The 18218-nt window shown below is 47.9% G+C and overlaps 1 protein-coding gene across 13 annotated transcripts in view; it reads right to left on the bottom strand.

The window, feature by feature from the left end:
* The window catches only part of COBL (cordon-bleu WH2 repeat protein), a 228174-nt gene that overhangs the window by 148599 nt on the left and 61357 nt on the right, over positions 1-18218 (bottom strand). For 7 of the 13 annotated variants that reach the window (XM_089776491.1, XM_075921658.2, XM_089776492.1 and 4 more), the window contains one exon: positions 8293-8499. In XM_089776491.1, coding sequence (XP_089632617.1) covers positions 8293-8499 — 207 coding nt within the window. Of the gene's footprint in view, positions 1-8292; positions 8500-13301; positions 14419-18218 lie in introns of those variants that run through there. The other 6 variants (XM_075921661.2, XM_025178086.3, XM_075921660.2 and 3 more) reach the window with 6 other exon arrangements.

Here is an 18218-nt window from a genome sequence, read left to right as displayed (position 1 = left end):
TACTACTATAAATGTTTGTATGGATGGTAAAGGTTTGAAACATTCTTTTCTAGTTGTTACTGGTAACTTGTGGAATAGTTCCTGTCCCACTTCATTGCTGGCCTTCAAGCAGCTATCTTGATTTTGGAGAAGTCTCTGGCTCAAGCTGAAAACCAGCTCTGCCAGCTCTTGCTTCTTCCTGATGGAGTTGTACATGCTGTGGACGTCATGAAGTGCACACTGCTCACCAGATACTATGTCTGTGCTGCTCTCAGCCATTTGAATGTGCCACTCTCTTCTGGGGTTATCTCCTTTGGGATGCAGAATGGGAAGTGTGTATCTTGCTTTTAGCTAGGCGATAAAAGGACTCAAGTTTCCTCCTTTAGGTTTAAAGGAAGCATCTCTCTTCTACAGACTATTTTACACGCCAGGTTTATGCCGTAAAGCTGACAACTATGGCCCATTAAGTAGTTCAAAGGGTAAGCTGAAAGATGGGGGTCATTAACAGAAAACCATGAGAGGAGATGGGGTTTGGTCAGAACAGAGGACTCTGGTAAAGAAGTTCAATTTCCTTTAGTGGTGAAAAGAAAAGGAAAGTATTCACTGGATCCAGTAGTTTTATTTGTTCCCTTAATCCTGGTAGGCTGACTTGGAACATGATCTTCCAGCCTGTCCCATGGGGCTCTCTGAAGAAACATTTCCTTGCCATGAAGAAAAAGGGATTCCACTTATTTGCTCCCTTGCCCGCTGCTTTCAAGTGTTGGTGAATCGTATTCCAATAGTAGCATCCATATAATAGGGTTCATCCCTATTTCCTCTTTATTTATTCCCACCTGCCCAAAGCCTTAAGACACAGAAGTAGGCTGACCCTTCTTCCCTGTCATCTGCATCTTTTTGCTGTCTCAGGAAATTGTTACTTCTAGAATGGCTAAAAGGGGCTTCCTCCATCTTTGCCTTTTCACTTTGTCTCCTGGACATCTGGTGTTCTCTTCTGATTTGTTTGCAGGATGGCGTAAAGCAGCTCATTGATTCTAAGTCAAGATTCAAGACTAGGACTTCTCCAGCTCAAAAAGCCCAGACCTCTTTTTTTTTTGCCCCCTCCTGCATAGGTTGACCTCTTTCACACTGACTGTCCAGCTAGGATAGACATTCAAACCAGAACTTGGCAGGTATTAGAGGATAAATTTAGAAAACTAAACAAGCGTATTTCCAACACTCTATAGATCTGTAAACTCAATCAATAGCACAAAAAGAACACAGGAACAGCAGGGAGACACCATGTTAAGGTTCAAACATGATTGCTCAGGCAGATATTTTTAGCAAGGGACAGTAATTTGGCTCCATCTCACTCTTGTATTATTAAACGGTATGATATTCAAAACCAAAGCTGGAAAGTAAAGGAGAGAGACTGCTGTGTCAACAATATTTATCAGACTGACATGCTGCTAAGGTATAGCATGTGGGTCACTTGTGTCACATGTTCCCCCTGTAAAACTCATGTAAGAGATTTACAGTTCTGTGTTATTTTGAAACACAGTAAACATTACTCTATGAATGGTCTCACCTTAGTCTCCACCAGAAGAACCATCAAGAGTATTAAATTTAAACATACACTACAGTTTGGACCTCTCTGATCCAGCAAACTTGGGACCTGACCAGTCCCAGACAAGGGAGTTTGCAGAACAAGGGAAAGTCTCGGGGGATGGGGTGCCAGCCTCTCTGCTGGGCTCCTCTCCCAAGCCACCTGGTACTGCTGCTCCTGGTCCGTGCGCTGCACCAGCCCTGTGGGCTCTGTGGCCCTACAAGCTCCTGCTGCCTCGCCAGCTTTGCTGCCCTGTGAGCTCTGGAGGCACCAACAGCCTTGTCACCTCTGCAGCCCTGCAAGCTCTGACCTCCAGGGCTCTGGCAGCTACACCGGCTTCCCTGCCCTGCCAGTTTCAGGCTCCGCTGCCTCTGCCAGATGGCTCTGCTCCCAGCCACTGACAAACTCTGCTGCTATGGAGAATGGTGGCATTTTACAACAACTATGTGGTGCAAAGCTGTGGAGAGTCAGGCTCCATGGGCCTCTCACATACATGTTCTATACCAGCAACTCTAAAGAGTCACTACTCATTTACACCGCTGCAAATGAAAGCGGAATCCGACCTAGTCCCTTCTGCAATTCACTTGGCAAGATGGATCCAGGTGACATGCTCCATTGTGTTGGTGCCTTAGTCCGCCAGTCACAAAAAAAGAGAGACAGACTGTGGCTATGAGGCAGAGTAAGACATTGGAGAGTGTAACAGGAAAGGAAGCAAAGAGTATCAGATAATGGTGGCAGGAAGGCAGAGAAGAGAGAGACAGAAGGATGGGGAAAGGAGAAATGAATGACTGAGTTTGTGTTACGTAATTATAATGCCCAAAGGTAAATATTGCAGAAGCCACAGACGTGTGCAGAGAGAGCCTCAGCATTAAAGCAAGGGGAAAAGGCTGCTTGCCTTTGCCCCCCACCTGCCTTCTTCTTAGGGAGAGAGGTTTTCATCTTCCTCCCCTCCATGAAAGGAGTGTGTTTCAGGGAGCCTTGTGTCTTCTACATCCAGTGCAGCATTCTTCTGCAGGTGGCTAGACGCAGTGCAGTAAGTGACAGTATTAGGCCTGCTGCTGGCTAGATTGTAATTAATGCATTCTAGTCTTGTCCAGTTGGCAACATCCCAGGGTACACAGTGCAGCTGGGTTGTCCTACAGCATTGCAGGAACATTATGCTCTCCAGGGCATGTACTAGAGAAACCCCAGAAAGGAAATGCAGCAGCATAAGATCCCAGCAGCAAAAGATCAGGGGTTTGGGTAGGGGAGTTAATGAACCTGATGGTTCAGATTTAGTTCAGTTCCAGAAAGGGGCAAGGTGAAACCAGTTTTTCGTAGGGAATACTGGGAACAGGAGTGAAAAGCAAGGGGGATATTCTTTAGATCAATCCTGTTAAAACTCAAACTGCTCAGATTGTGATTCCCTCCTCTATTTTCACAGAGGCAAAAAAGTCTGTTTCAAGCATTGGACAGGCTAAAAGATTAGATCTGTAGTTGTTTTATGAGTGATCACATTTATTTGCTTTCATAATGTTTTGTCATCCTTCCTCTTTCAGACCTGCCAGCCTGTGCAGATCTGGTGCAAAAAAAAAAATTTTTTTTTAAATCACACATTTAGGTTACCATTTCAGGACACAATGCAGTGGTTCCACAAGAGTACAAGCACTGATTAGTTGTTTAAAAAAAGATATTCTGTGACTATTTTGGTACAGGAAGTCTGATTTCCTAAGAGGCAAACCTATATTATTCTAGAGTTCACAGGGATTAATTATTCTAAAAGGACAAAACACTTTGTATATTACAGGCAGTCCCCGAGTTACGCAGATCCGACTTATGTCGGATCCGCAGATATGAACGGGGATTTTCTCGCCCCGGAGGACTGGAGCGGCGGGACGCCTGGTCCCGCCGCCCGCCTCCTCCAGGGCGAGAAAAGCTGCTCCCCGTCTCCCTGGTCTGCTGCGGGAGCCAGCAGACCAGGGAGACGGGGAGCAAAGTGGCGCAGGACCCGGGGCCGGACCCGCGGCGCTTCCAATTGAACTGGATGCAGCCGTGGGTCCGGCCCTGGGTCCTCCGCCGCTTTGCTCCGCGTCTCTCTAGTCTGCTGGGGGGGACGCAGCTAGTGCCCCCCTCAGCAGACCAGGGAGATGTAGAGCAAAGCCCGGGGCCTGTGGTAGAGCAGTTGGGGCGCTGCCGGTTGGTCCCGCAGCACCGCTCCTTGGCGCTACTGGACCAACCGGGCAGCACCCCAGCTACTCTGCCCCAGGCGTCCTGATTCAGCCGCTGCTGATCAGTTTCAGCAGTGGCTGAATCAAGACGCCTGGGGCAGAGCAGCTGGGGTGCTGCTGGGTTGGTCCAGTAGCGCCGAGGAGCGGCCGCGCTACTGGACCAACCCAGCAGCACCCGAGCTGCTCTGCCCCAGGCGTCCCCAAGTCAGCCGCTGCTGAAACTGACCAGCGCGGACTACAGGAAGCCCGAGGCAGAGTTGCTCTGCCCCGGGCTTCCTGGAATCAGCTGCTGATCAGTTTCAGCAGCAGCTGACTTGGGGACCCCGGGGTTCTTAAGTTGAATCTGTATGTAAGTCAGAACTGGTGTCCAGATTCAGCGGCTGAATCTGGATGCCAGTTCCGACTTACATACAGATTCAACTTAAGAACAAACCTACAGTCCCTATCTTGTACGTAACCCGGGGACTGCCTGTACTGTTGTATCACAACACTATTCATTAAACGCTCCAGTCTGTCCTTAAATCTGCAGGAGGATAGCTCTTCCAAAATCGGAAACAACTTCTGTGTTTGAGAAGCTGCCAGTAGCCACAATAAATGGACACTCTCAACTTGAATTGGTTTTATACTTTTTTTTTTAAAATCCTATTTCTGATCAATTGTCTTTAATAAAAACAACAGAAGTCAGGCTATACTATTTAAACATCATTCAAAATATATTTGATGAAAACTTGGCTGCTCTCTTGCTAATGCCCATAAGGATATTTTCAGCAAGGAAGAAACTGCCTATACATAAACACAGTCAAATTCATAAAGTGAACACAAATAGAGACTTCCCCCCTCTACCTGTTTTCAAGTATCTTAGGTGTTATTTGTAATTATAGCAGGTCTACTATTTTGAGACAAATGTGATTCTCAAGTGGACAGTTTCCTTTTAAATTGCTCTTCCTCAATTACTCAGTCACCTTTCACAATACAGGCAGTCCCCGACTTATGTCGGATCCGCACTTACGAACGGGGCTTTTCTCGCCCTGGAGCTCACGGGCGCCGGGTCGCCACCCGTGTCCTCCAGGGTGAAAAAGCTTCTCCCGGTCTCCCTGGGCTGCTGGGGGCGGGGGGGGGGCGGGGTCCAGCAAAGCCGCTGGACCCCCCCAGCAGACCAGGGACACCCGAGCAAAGCCGGGGGGGGGGGTGGGTCTGCTGGGGGGGGTCCAGCGGCTTTGCTGGACCCCGCCCCCCGCAGCAGACCAGGGGGACAGGAGCAAAGCCGCGGAGCATGCCCGCGCCTAGACTGTCCCGCTGCCCGCGTGCTCTGCGGCTTTGCTCCGCGTCTCCCAGGTCAGCAGACCAGGGAGACGGAGCAAAGCAGTGGAGGACTAGGGCGGTCCCGCCACCCCCGTCTCCCAGGTCTGCTGGGGGGGGGGGGGTACAGCTAGTGCCCCCCCCAGCAGACCAGGCTTTTCTTGCCTACCCCTGGTGTAGAGCAGCTGGGGGCTGCCGGGTTGGTCCTGCAGCGCCGCTCCGGACCAACCCAGCAGCACCCCAGCTGCTCTGCCCCAGGCGTCCCCAAGTCAGCCGCTGCTGAAACTGACCAGAGCGGACTACAGGAAGCCCGAGGCAGAGTTGCTCTGCCCCAGGCTTCCTGGAATCAGCCGCTGATCAGTTTCAGCAGCAGCTGACTTGGGGACACCTGGGTTTCTTAAGTTGAATCTGTATGTAAGTCAGAACTGGTGTCCAGATTCAGCCGCAGTTGAAACTGATCAGTTTCAGCAGGGGCTGAATCTGGACGCCAGTTCCGACTTACATACAAATTCAACTTAAGAACAAACCAACAGTCCCTATCTTGTACGTAACCCGGGGACTGCCTGTACTGATTCCCAGAGCCACATGGCTTACTTTTCTGCTGGCAAGTCCCAAAAGAGATTCACTGATATACACTCTGAATGATTCTTACTGATGTCACTGGAACTGCTCATGCTTTACAGTGACCACAGAATGCCACTCACCCAGCTCAATTGGTGGAAAAACTGTTGGGACTGATATCTGAGACAGTCCCTGAAGAAAATATTTGGAAGGAAACAGGTGGGAACACAGGGATGGCCTCTCCTTCTTTCAACACAGACAACTAGTACCTGCTGATAGTGAGGGGTGCACAATTTAAAGGCTAGTGCCCCCAACAGCTTGAGTCATGCACTCCTCAGTAGCCCCTTCCTGTAGCCCCCAGGTGTTATCTCTGCAGGGAGAGGCAGCCACAAAAGCAGTGGCTCTCTGCAGCTCCCACCTGTTTGCTGCTGCTTCTTCCTCCCATGGCTGCAGCCAGCAGTTCACCAGAGCTGCCACACAGGGAAGAGGCCCGGCCAGAAAACACTGGCAGGAATCTGGGGGAAGGCACATGCTCGCACATGTCCCCCCATCATCTCTGCTATATCCCTGCCACTGAACAGGCAGAGCAGGAGGGAAACTGAAGTTTGATGAAGTTACAGCCTACTGCTTAAAATCTAGCTGTTTCTGTCCCCATTGGCTGATGTATACTGATCAACATGTAAAGTCCATTATGATACCATCTGAAACAAGTGTATCTGGGGGAGGCATGTCTGATCTGAGTGGGGTTGATTAAAATAAAAATGAACTCAAAAGTTTGTCTCAAACTATAACTGAATGAAACATTTTCATACAACTTCTTCCTCCATTACCTTTTTGCTTTTAAAATCTTTTCACTTCGTTTTAAATAGGCCTGGAAACAAGTGTAAAAACTAAAACTGTTATTGTGAGGTTATATCTACACTGCAGGTATCCCAGAAAAGGATGCATCCTGGAAAAGCTATGCGGCGTCCAAGGAATGCATCCGCTTTTTCGGAAGTTTCCAAAAAAACAGATGCAGTCTTTCGGCATCACTGTATTCCTCATTGTATGAGGAAGAAGGGATGTTCCAAAATAGGAGGTTTTTCCGAAATTTGGCCCTGTATAGACAGGCCAAATTTTGGAAAAGCCTTTTTTAAAAAAAAAAGTGGAAAAAGATGCGCAAATTGTGGTTCGCAATTTGAATTTTTTTCCAGTATAACTCTGCAGTCTAGACATAGCTTGAGTGTCTCAACCCAATCGTACAGTCTCAAAAAGCTAAGATTGCTTTTCTAAATTTTATGAGCTCTTTGAATTTCCCGGGCTTCATTTGCATAAGCGGGGCGCCGCCATTTTTAAATCCCCGCTCATTCGAACCCCGTGCCGCGTGGCTACATGCGGCACGAACTAGGTAGTTCGAACTAGGCTTCCTAGTTCGAACTACCGTTACCACTCTGGTCACCACCAGGGAAACTCATCTGCCCCCCTCCTGGCCCCGGAGCCCTTAAAGGGGCACCGTCTGGCTACGGTGCCCGTGCCAGGTGCAAGCCTGCCAGCATCCAGCCAGCAGACCCTGCACCTGGCACGGCACGAGCCAGCCACCCGCTGCCAACCAGCCCTCCGCCTCTTCCCAGGACCAGGCTGGTGGCTCCCAGGAGCCGGCCCGGGGCCGCAAGAGGCAGGGGCCCGCCTGGTCTAGTATGGAGATAGTGGACCTCATCGAGGATTGGGGGGAAGCCTCCAACATCCACGACCTCCGCACTAGGCACAGGAAACTGGCCGTCTAGGGCAGGATAGCTGCCAGCCTGGCCACCCAGGAGCAGGTTTGCATGAAAATCAAGGTGGTCGAGTAAGACCCCGACCTTGAGCCCTGAGCTTAGAACATAAAAACATAAGAATGGCCGTATTGGGTCAGACCAAAGGTCCATCTAGCCCAGTAGCCTGTCTGCCGACAGTGGCCCACACTAGGTACCCTGGAGGGGATGGACTGAAGACAACAACCAAGCCATTTGTCTCGTGCCATCCATCTCCATCCTTCCACAGACAGAGGCCAGGGACACCATTTCTACCCCCTGGCTAATACCACTCCATGGACACAACCTCCATGAATTTATCTAACTTCTCTTTAAACTGTGTTCTAGTTCTAGCCTTCACAGCCTCCTGCAGCAAGGAGTTCCACAGGTTGACTATTTGCTTTGTGAAGAAGAACTTTCTGTTATTAGTTTGAAGCTGCTACCCATTCATTTCATTTGGTATCCTCTAGTCCTTCTATTATGGGAACTATGAAGAACTTTTCTTTATGCACCCTCTCCACACCACTCATGCTTTTAGAGACCACTATCATATCCCCGCTCCGTCTCCTCTTTTCTAAGCTGAAAAGTCCCAGTCTCTTTAGCCTCTCTTCATATGGGACCTGTTCCTAACTCCTGATCATTTTAGTTGCCCTCTCTTCTCCCACCCTCTCTCGTCCCCTCTCCCACTTCCTTTTCCCAGTCTCCCCGAGTTTTGTTCAATATCAATACTGATATTACAATTCTCTCTGTAACCAACACTTATCCAGGGAAGAGAGAAAGAGAGACATACTCCATCAATCCTGAGAGAAGAGAGTTTACCCACCAGCATTCTATTAAAAATGCAAGATGTGGGGGAAGGAAGGTTCCAGGATGACAGAGATGATTGGTGCCTTACCTCCCATGTACATTGTTCTTCTGTTCCACACCGCTTGGCAAAACAACTGTGAAGTCCACGGTCCTGTTTATCATATTTTCTTTCATGGTCACCAGGTTCTGATCAGGGATTACTCCCAGCTCTGACAGCGACTTCTGCTCACTCTGAATTTGACTTGCAGCAGGAGGCTGACTTGGTGGAGGGGGAGCTCGAGCCTTCATTTTTCTCCTTAAAAAATAAAACAAAACAGTGAGTCAGTGATTTCAAATACACTTCCTTCATGGCAAGTGCTAGCCTTCCTTTTACCCTGAATCTTTGGTCATTAACAAGAGCTCCGAAAGTGGAAGCAGTTTTTTATCATGGAATTTTTTTTTAATATACAGCTGTATTTTATTTTTACATCTCCTTTTCTAAAATAACAGCGACATCTTAGGAAGATGCACACAATAGATTTCTACCACCTGTTTCTGACCTCCCGCAAAATATTCACCACTGTTTGATGATCAGATATCTCCATGGCACAAATGTTATCTCTGTGTATTCAGAGTATCACAAAGACTGAGCTTTTCAAAAGTGTTGAGCACAGGCCTAACTCTGATCTCATTATAATCAATGGTCCAAATCTCATTGGCTTCTGTTACACTTCAGGGGTAAGCAGCATCTTTAATTTCTCTCCCCTAGTCTCTTCATGGTCTCTCTTTCCAAGTGATAGGTCTCTGTCTATACTTATCTATGGGTGTGTCTAGACTACATGGCTTCGTCGACGGAGCCAAGTAAAGTAGTTTACTCGACATAGTCAATGAAGCGGGGATTTCAATAATCCCAGCTTCATTAAAATAAAAATGGCCGCCACGCTGTGCTGACAATCAGCTGATCCGGCACAGCGCGGCAGTCTAAGCTTACAGGAGGAGTCAAAAAAGGCTTCCCTTGTTGACCGCGCCACATCTAGACTGGCGCGCTGTGCCGGATCAGCTGATTGTCGGCACAGCACAGTGGCCATTTTTATTTTAATGAAGCGGGGATTATTTAAATCCGCACTTCAATGATTATGTCAAGTAAACTACTTTACATGGCTCTATCAATGCAGCCTTGTAGTCTAGACACACCTATGAATGTAACAAGATGGTTCAGGCCACTGTTTCTCAACCTTTTAACAAACAAACAAAATTATAAGTACCCCCAGAACCAACAGTTTTCAGACACACACATTTTTTCTACTATTGTAACATATTTGTTTAAACAATTTAATCGTAGCCGGGTGGGAGATGAAATTATTGGGTGTAAAAAGTACAAAAATAATAAAGCATTGTAAAACTTAAAACAAAAATTCAGGTTTCTCCAAATTTCAGTTGTGTTGACATCCCCCGCAGACTTCTCTCAAGTGTCCCTAAGAGTACAGGTAGTCCCCGGGTTACATGGATCCGACTTACATCGGATCCCTACTTACAAACGGGGTGAGGCAACCCCGCACTAGCTGCTTCCCCCCAGCAGACCAGGGAGACATGAAGCTAGCGCCCCCCCGCAGCAGACCAGGGAGACGTGCTTTTCTCAGCAGACACCTCAGCTTGAGAATAAAGGACTGAGGGAAGTGAGGTGTGGGAGAATAAAACTGAGCTCTGGAGAAATGTTTGGCTAGAGTTTCCCCTACAATATGTACCAGTTCCACTTACATACAAATTCAACTTAAGAACAAACCTAGTCCCTATCTTGTACGTAACCCAGGGACTGCCTGTAATTGTACCACTGGTTGAGAAACACTGGTTCTGGTTACTGAACTATTCACCAACCATCTTTATTTCTGCCAACCCTGCTAGGGTTCTGCAGACCTTTCTCACCCTTTCCTTGGGTGGATTCATTTTGAGTTCATCATATTTACCATACACAATGAAAAAAGCAACTTTTAATAGATCTCAATTGAATAAATTTAAGTTTCAAATGAAAAAATATGAAAATACATTGGATAGAGGAACATATAACAAAAAAAATTTAGATACAGAAGTGGACTCAACTGTGGTCACTGCTCCTTTCTGTTTGGAATTTAATTATTTTCAAATGATCTAGCTGACGTCTTATGCTCTTGTCTATAGTGCAAAGTTACAGGAAATGGGCTACAATTACAGATGGGTCCAGATCAAGAGCTGGATTTTGATCACTCTCAAATCAGTTTACATTTGAAAATCAGCACAGGGTGCTTGAGGACAGTGCCTTGTTCCAAAGGACAGTGGTGCATCGCCAACTAAGTGAAAAGATGCAGGAATAGGGATGTAAAATTTAGATTAACTGACTAGTCGAATAGTCGATGCATCGACTATTTGATTAGTTTATAAGGGAACCTCTGCCTTTGATGTATAGCAACAGCCCCAGGCTGTTGCTACACTTCAAAGGCAAAAGCACTATGGGGAACACAGGGCCAACAGGGGACTCAAACCGTCCTCCACTGGCCCCGAGCTCCCCGTGGCGTTTCAAAGCGGCCATGCCGCATGGAGCCTGGGGTCCGTGGGGGAGTCCCCAGCTGACCCCGGGCTCCATGCAGCGTTTCAAAGCAGCAGACCTCAGGTTCCATGCAGGGGTGCCGCTTTGAAATGCCGTGAATAGCCTGGGCCAGTTGGGAGTCTGCATGTAGCATTTCAAAGTGGCAGTGCTGCATGGAGCCCAGGGTTTGGCCCCGACGCCACACGGTGCTGCTGCTTTAAAGCACCTTCTTCTCTTCCCCCCATTACTGCCTCTTTCTGATAGAGGCCGCAAGGGGGGGGGGAGCAACTAGTGTGTCAACTAGTTGTTCATATCCTTAGTTAGGAACTGTGATTCAAAACAGCTCTCTGCCTCTGCTAAATAAAAAATCATTGCACTGAACACTGGAATACCTTGGAAAAAATAATGTTCAGATGCCATCCTATTAATGGCAGCTCTTTACACAAGGACAGTCTAGCCCTGATGCCAAGGCCTCACTCTCCAGAAATAGGTTACACATTTTCTGAGCTACAGCTGGATAACCTGCATCAGCTTGCACCAAACAACATCTTTACACCAAATACACAGAGGAAGCTCCACATTCACCATGAAGTTGCCATTTACTTGACCATATAAGTCTTAATGAAATGAGAGTAGCTGGCCTCATATTGTGCATAGATCTAAGATGACTGGTTCTGATACCTAGTTTCCTAATGACCCAGTCTCAGACTTATGCTCTGCTTATGGCAGATTGTAGCAGACTACAGATGGGAAAGCAGTGCAATGTTGATCACATCAATGTATAAAAAGCCCTACTATGCAGCAGGGATTTTCACTAGCATCGATTTAATAGTTGTGTAACCGCATGAAATCTTAGTGGTTACACAACTATTCGATAGTCCGTGGGGGTGGGGCCGGCAGCCAGTGTGCTCCAGTCCCCCTCCTGGGGATTCCCGTCACTCCACATTGCTGCCCTGATATAGCTGCCTAGCTCCCCTTGCAGGCTGCCTGCCTGCCGCTCCATGCTGCAGAGGCATGCCACCCCATGCTGCAGGGGTCCAACCTCCCCACAGACAGAGGCTGGTCCACGGCAGCAGCACCTGTCTGTGGGAGGTCTGAGCTCCCCACAGACAGAGGCTGCTGTCCATGGGATGCAGAGCAGCTTCTGTTTGTGGGGAGCTCAGGCCAACTGTGGACAGAGGCTGCTTTGCAGCAGCTTCCCATCTTCCCCCTGATACACACTGGGAGACAGCAGCAGTGAGAGGGCAGGTGGCACTGCGGAGCTTGTGCTGGGGAGAACCGGCACCAGCTCCTGCCTGCCCCCCAACCTTTGTAGGAGGAAGCAAGGGGGGACATGTGGGTCCACGGAGCCGATATATGAGGTTTAGCTGGCTTGTCCAAGGCAGCAGCAGCGTGGGAGTAGAAGTGCAGGTGGATCCAGTGCTTGCGGGGAGCTGGCTTTTAAGCCAACTCTTCACAGGCACTGTCTGATACAGAGGCAATGGGGAGGGGCGAGAGGAGGGGAGGGAGGAAATGTGTGTAATTGACAAGATTAACTAATAAGTCTAGGCTTATCAGTTAATCCTATAGTCAATTACACATGGAGACCCCTACTATCCGCATACTTTTTTTCTTTTTGGGGGAGGGAAGGTTTACGATTTGGGCTAGCTCTCCTGCCACACCATGCAGATGAGCAGAAGCCCAGAAAAGACTCAGAACACAACAAAAAAGTTACTCAGAAATGTGTGAGTTAGCTTGAAAAGAGGGCAAGAAGAGACAAAGTAACATCAAACTTTGGGAAGCTTAATGATGAGTTGGACCTTGAACTTTATCATCATGGCTAATTCAAAATGGACATAGCCTCCCTCAGATGGAGTGCCAGAAAAGGACCATGAGCCTAAGCCAGAAAATCAAACAAGGACACATCTGGATTCAGGATGCAAGATTTGAATTAAACCAGGTACATGACAGAGGAGCCCCGATATCAGTTGTACACCATCTTGGTTCACCCTTATGCTGGAATAATCCTTCCCTAGCCAAATATACAGCTTTGGAAGGTGGAAGTTGGTGGTGCAGTGCAAAGTGGCTGCCTTTTCATCAATGCTCTGACCCCCCAAAGTTAGTAAATGATGTGACTGATACCATCTGCATTTAGACTGACCAATTTGTACAAGAAACCCAATAGAATGCCTGAAAACTGTACTTTATGCTGAAAATGCCCATAGGATGAAATGGTCACCAGAATGCTATGCTACTGTCAGATAGCACTTCTTTCACTCCATACATATGCAGGCAGTAAATATCACCACGTATAAATGACCACAGAGAGCTACCATTTACAAGGAAGAAAAAAACAGTACCTGTGCAGATTACATAGAACTAACCTGTTTAAATATAAATCAACTTAGCAATCATCTGATTTATTTACTTTTCCCTTTATTAATGATTCAATTCCTGTCCTGGATCCATAGTCTGTTAAGACAATTGTACACACAGTTATAGGCTCAAACAAAATGATTCACACAGACATGGTTGCTCATAACTGAGATTAGATTACTTAAGGAAAAAACAAAACTAACTCTTCCATAGCACAGCAAGTGGAAGCACCGCAGCAGAAATCATGAACAATCCCTTGCACTTCTCCATACATAGCAGCACAATGAGAACAAGCTAAAAGCCCTTTGGACCTACTCCTCTGTCGATTATTTATTAAAGTGCGATATGATGCAACTGTGACATTCCAATGCCCCGTACAGAAAATAAAGCAAACAAACAGTCTGCATACCTCAAATACTACTGGAGCTACAATTTTGATAGACCCTGTCATAGCACTGTACGGCACAGACTGTGTCCCTCAGTATGTAGGCTAGAGATAGTGGTTTCTAAAGTGACCCAGTACATTTCACCATCCTGAACAAAGAATCCCAGAGTTTCCTCTTTTCTCTAGCACAAAGCTCAAGTTACGTGCATGAAGGAAAATGTGCTCATTTTTGCAAAGTGTTGAGAGCTCTCTGTTAGGCTGAGGACCCACTAACACCCTCGGAAGTTAAGAGCACTCATCACCATGTACAAAGAACTGAGTGTCTCACTAGTTTGATCCCACTAAGAGCAGAAATTGTGCCTGCCCCTCTCCTGCCTACAATATATAAGCATGCTCCCAACTATTCATTTGGAAAATCCTAGTCTTTTAAGAGTTTTGGGCAAAATATATTGTTGGCACAGAAAGCCATACCTCTGCCCCACTTAAGCTGATGGTGAAACTGTCAAGGATGGATATATGTTGACTAGAGCATCTGCTGACTATTTAGGAAAGGACGTATGGTTAATTTCAGAGATTTTATCCATTGTTTAGGATCAAAGAGTACCATCATTGGAACTTGGTTTAATGTACACAGAATGCTTCATAATCCATCAGCATCTTTAGTTTATGGTTTTAGGCTATGTCTACTCTGGAAATATTTGGCGATGAAAGTACTGTCAACATGCAAAAGTCACCAAGAAGAGAGTTGCCAAATCATGTTTACACTGCCATTCTGTCGACATATCATGACCACACTGATAGTGCCCCCATCGACAGAAAGAGCAAAGCAATGACAGTATGCATCCCAGAGTGCCTGGCATCACCATGAGTTGCTAGGCATTTTGGGAACACTCAATGTAGCACAAGGCATTTTGGGAAAGGAAAAAATGATCAATCTCTTCAATTCATAGCCTTCCTGGAGCTTCCAGCTTATTTTTGTGCCATTTAAAACTGACAGTCCTTGCTGTGTACTCCAGCATCTGCTATGAGAAATCATGAATCCCAGACTTTTCTTCTATGCCAGGGATGTGCAAAAGCAGGTGGATCTGGCCCGCAGAGGCCCTGCTGCTCCTCCGCCCCAGGCCAATTAGGGCCTGGGAATGGGGGAGCACCCGAACCCTTCACCACAATGCTCCTGCGCTGCTCGAAGGGTGGGGGCAGAGCGGAGAAGGCCTCACGGACTCCCCCGCCTCCAGGCCTTACTTGGCCTGCGGGCAGGAGAACATGTGAAGCCTCCTCTCGCCCTGCCAGGAGCACGTGGCACTTTGAAGCACCGTGCACTGTTCACAGGGTGGGAGGGAGAGGGGAGAGTGGAGGAGGCTTTGCGTGCTCCCCCGTCTCCAGACCAATCAGAACCTGGGGGCGGGGGAGCCGTGTGAAGCTTCCTTCGCTCTGCCCCGGCTCTGCGAGGAGCCTACGGCACTTCAAAGTGCTACGTGCTCCTCACAGGGCGGGAGGAGGTTTCTTGCGCTCCCCGCCCCCAGATCCTGATTGGCCTGGGGATGGGGGACATGTCAAGCCTCTTCCAGGGCATGGGTGCCTAGTAGGAAGGGGGCCCAAAGGGGCTCTCCCACCCCCAGACCAACAACAGTCTGAGGGTGGGGTAGCCCCGACTCATCTTGTTTAGACCCCGTCCCTTCTTGTTTAAGTCCCTCCCTGTTGAGGTGGCCCAAAGCTACTTCAAAAAATTTTGAAATGGCCCCCAGCCAAAAATTATTGCCCACCCCTGTTCTATGCTGTGTTCAATATGCTTAGGACACCAATCATTGCAGAAGAGCTATTGCTGTACTTACACTCAGAGGAAGAAGACTTGGATGTGGATGACAGTGTGAGTGACTTCACATTTGCATTTGGCTGCCATAGAGCAGCTGTGCAGAGAAGAGCATCACTTTTGAGCCAGGGACTGCGTGGTGGGATCACATGGTCATGCAGGTGTGGGACAAAGAGCAGTGGCTACAGAACTTCAAGATAAGGAATGCAACCTTCTTGGAGCTGTGTGCTGAGCTGACGCCTGAACTGCAGAGCTGCTCTCTCAGGAGAGAAACATGTTGCCATTGCTTTATGGAAGCTGACGACTCCCGATTGCTACCGTTCAGTTGCAAATTTAGAGCGGGGAAGTTTACCATTGGGGCAGCACTTCTGCATGTGTGCAGGGCAATAAATTACATTTTGATGGTCAAGACTGACTTCGGGGAATGTGGATGATATAAGGGCTGGCTTTGCAGAAATGGGCTTTCCAAACTGGGGCAAGGCAATCAATAGCACACATATTCCTATTATAGCTCCACTCCATCTTGCCACAGAATACACCAATTGGAAGGGGTGCTTCTTGATGGCACCTGTGGATCACTATGGGCATTTCACAGACATAAATGCAGGTTTGGTCTGGAAAGGTACATGATGCCTGCATCTTCCGGAACAGGGGCCTACAGAAATCTCTAGACAGGGACTGTTTTTTTCCAGATCACAAAATTACAATGCGGGATGTGGAAATGCCCATAGTGATCCTAGTGACATGCCTAACCCCTTACAGCCCTGGCTCAGGGAGCCTTACACAGGGCGTCTAGACAGCAGTAAAGAGTGGTTCAACAACAGGCTAATGGCAGACTGAAAGGGAGATGGAGGTGTTTCTATGGCAGACTAGACCTTATGGAGGATCATATTCCAATGGTGGTGCCCGCATGCTGTTGCTTACATCATTTGTAAGAGAATAAGGGTCAAGTGTTTGCCCGTGGATGGAACACTGAGACACAACAGCTGGGCGTACAGTTTGAACAGCCAGACACCTGGGCTGTCAGAGGAGCCCCTAGGGTGGCCATCAATATCAGAGCGGCTCTGAGGAATAATGTTGACAATAAGGGGTGCTGACATTTCTGTATTTTGGGGTTGCTTTTATACCACATCCCACTGCTTATCCTGAGTGAGGCATTCCCATTAAACCCAGGGATGTTACAGGCTTCCACAGGGACCAGGGCGACTGGTGTAGGTTGTGTCACACAAAATAAACTTATTGAAACCTGCATCAGCTTTGTCTTGATTGATCCCTTTCAATCACAGCTGCACACCAAGAGTGAATGCTCAGTGGTCAGGGAGGGTAAGAGTTATTGAAAATCCTCATAACTGTGTTAATGTCCATCTGTCAAAGTCACAACTGCTATGTCAGGGAGTGGAATGTGCTGGTTAAAAAAAAAAAAAAAACCCACCCCGACAGTGAAAAGGAGTGTGTGGCTGTAGAGGGAGGGCTGCTAGCTACAAAATTTTCCATGTGCCACTCCTTCGGTGTGGGTACAGAGGAAGGGTTGCTGAGTAAAGAATTTGGCATATGCTGCCAGGGAAGTCTTTGGTTCTGTTTGCTCTGCATTTTGATAAGACACTTCAGCATCTCAGTCTGGACTGCCTGGAATTTTAGCATCCCATCAGTGGTGTCTGTCCTTGCTTTCATTTCCCGGGTCTGTCTTTCTTCCCTTTTCTCGATTTGAAGCATTGAATGCTGCAAAATATCCTTCACTAGATCCTTTCTGGACCTTGGAGGTCTTTTCATGAGTTGACAGAACCTGTCAATGGGGGAACAGGTCTGCCTTCTTGAGGTCTGGTCTGGAAAAGTAACTTAACAATAGAGTGACTGTACTGCTCCTGATAAAGATTGAAACATTTCATTAACTTACACTTCTCTGAACAAAAGCAGCCACTTCTCCTGTTATCGTAGAGGCAAACACAGATCTCTCCAGGCACTCTGACCATGGTTAATTTAAAGGTGGGAGGGACAGAGGGGGAAGGAAAGTTGAGCACAGAACTCCAAGAGAGTACAGTCCACACTTGTTCAGCATGTGTAGATGCAGGGGCAGCCCGTGAACAGACAGACAGACTCAGCGGTTGCCTAGGGCGTCGCCTTCAACGGGGCGCCCGATGACGACATCCTGCCATCGACAGCCATGCAGGCAGGGGCACCGATCGCACATTCTGCCTGGGGTGCTAGCTGCTGCAGCCGGCCTCAGGCCGCTCCTATGTAGATGGACATCATTTGTAATAATGCTATGCTTGTCCACAGGCTGTCATAACTCTGGCTGACATCTCGCTGCTGAAGGTTAACAGGGAGACCCAGACTCTGCATCTGGATCTGAGCAGGGCAGCACGCCGCTCTTTACGCCCAACCCTGTGCTGCCTAGATGTTGGTAGCACAGCATGAGGGATGGTTGAGGAGAGTGTTGTGTCATGGCGTGGGGTGGGGAGGAGAGAGGGAAAAGGCATCCCTGCCATGGAATCTCTATGACAAAATTAATAAGTACCTCAGGCAAAGCTTCCACACCATCTCCCAGCAAGATTCTATTGATAGCTCTATGTGCATCAACCCCGTTTGGACATAATGCAGACCCAGGCAGGGCTTAGCCAGCTGACAGAAATACGGTCACCTTGTGCCACTGCTACACCCTCCCTCACACACACTGCAATAGGGTGGGTCACTCTCAGTTGTGCTTAAACTGATGCTTCATGCCACACACTGATAAGATCCAAAAGCTCTGAGGTGCTCCAAGCAGGAGAGCATCTTGAGCAATAACCACTCCTGGTTCCTTGAAAAGATGCCATGGGGAGCACTCAATGCTGAGCCAGCCAGCAGGACATGGATTTTAAAGTTCCCAGGGTTTGCAAAGCGGAGGGCAAAATTTCTGTTTGCCTGTTTATGTGGCTGCAGAGCAGC

Source organism: Pelodiscus sinensis, chromosome 2 (genome assembly GCF_052426305.1).
Source record: "Pelodiscus sinensis isolate ZL-2025 chromosome 2, ASM5242630v1, whole genome shotgun sequence".
Taxonomy (NCBI): Eukaryota; Metazoa; Chordata; order Testudines; family Trionychidae; genus Pelodiscus; species Pelodiscus sinensis.
Note: the sequence above shows the minus strand (reverse complement) of the source record. Positions and strands in the feature narration are given on the sequence as shown.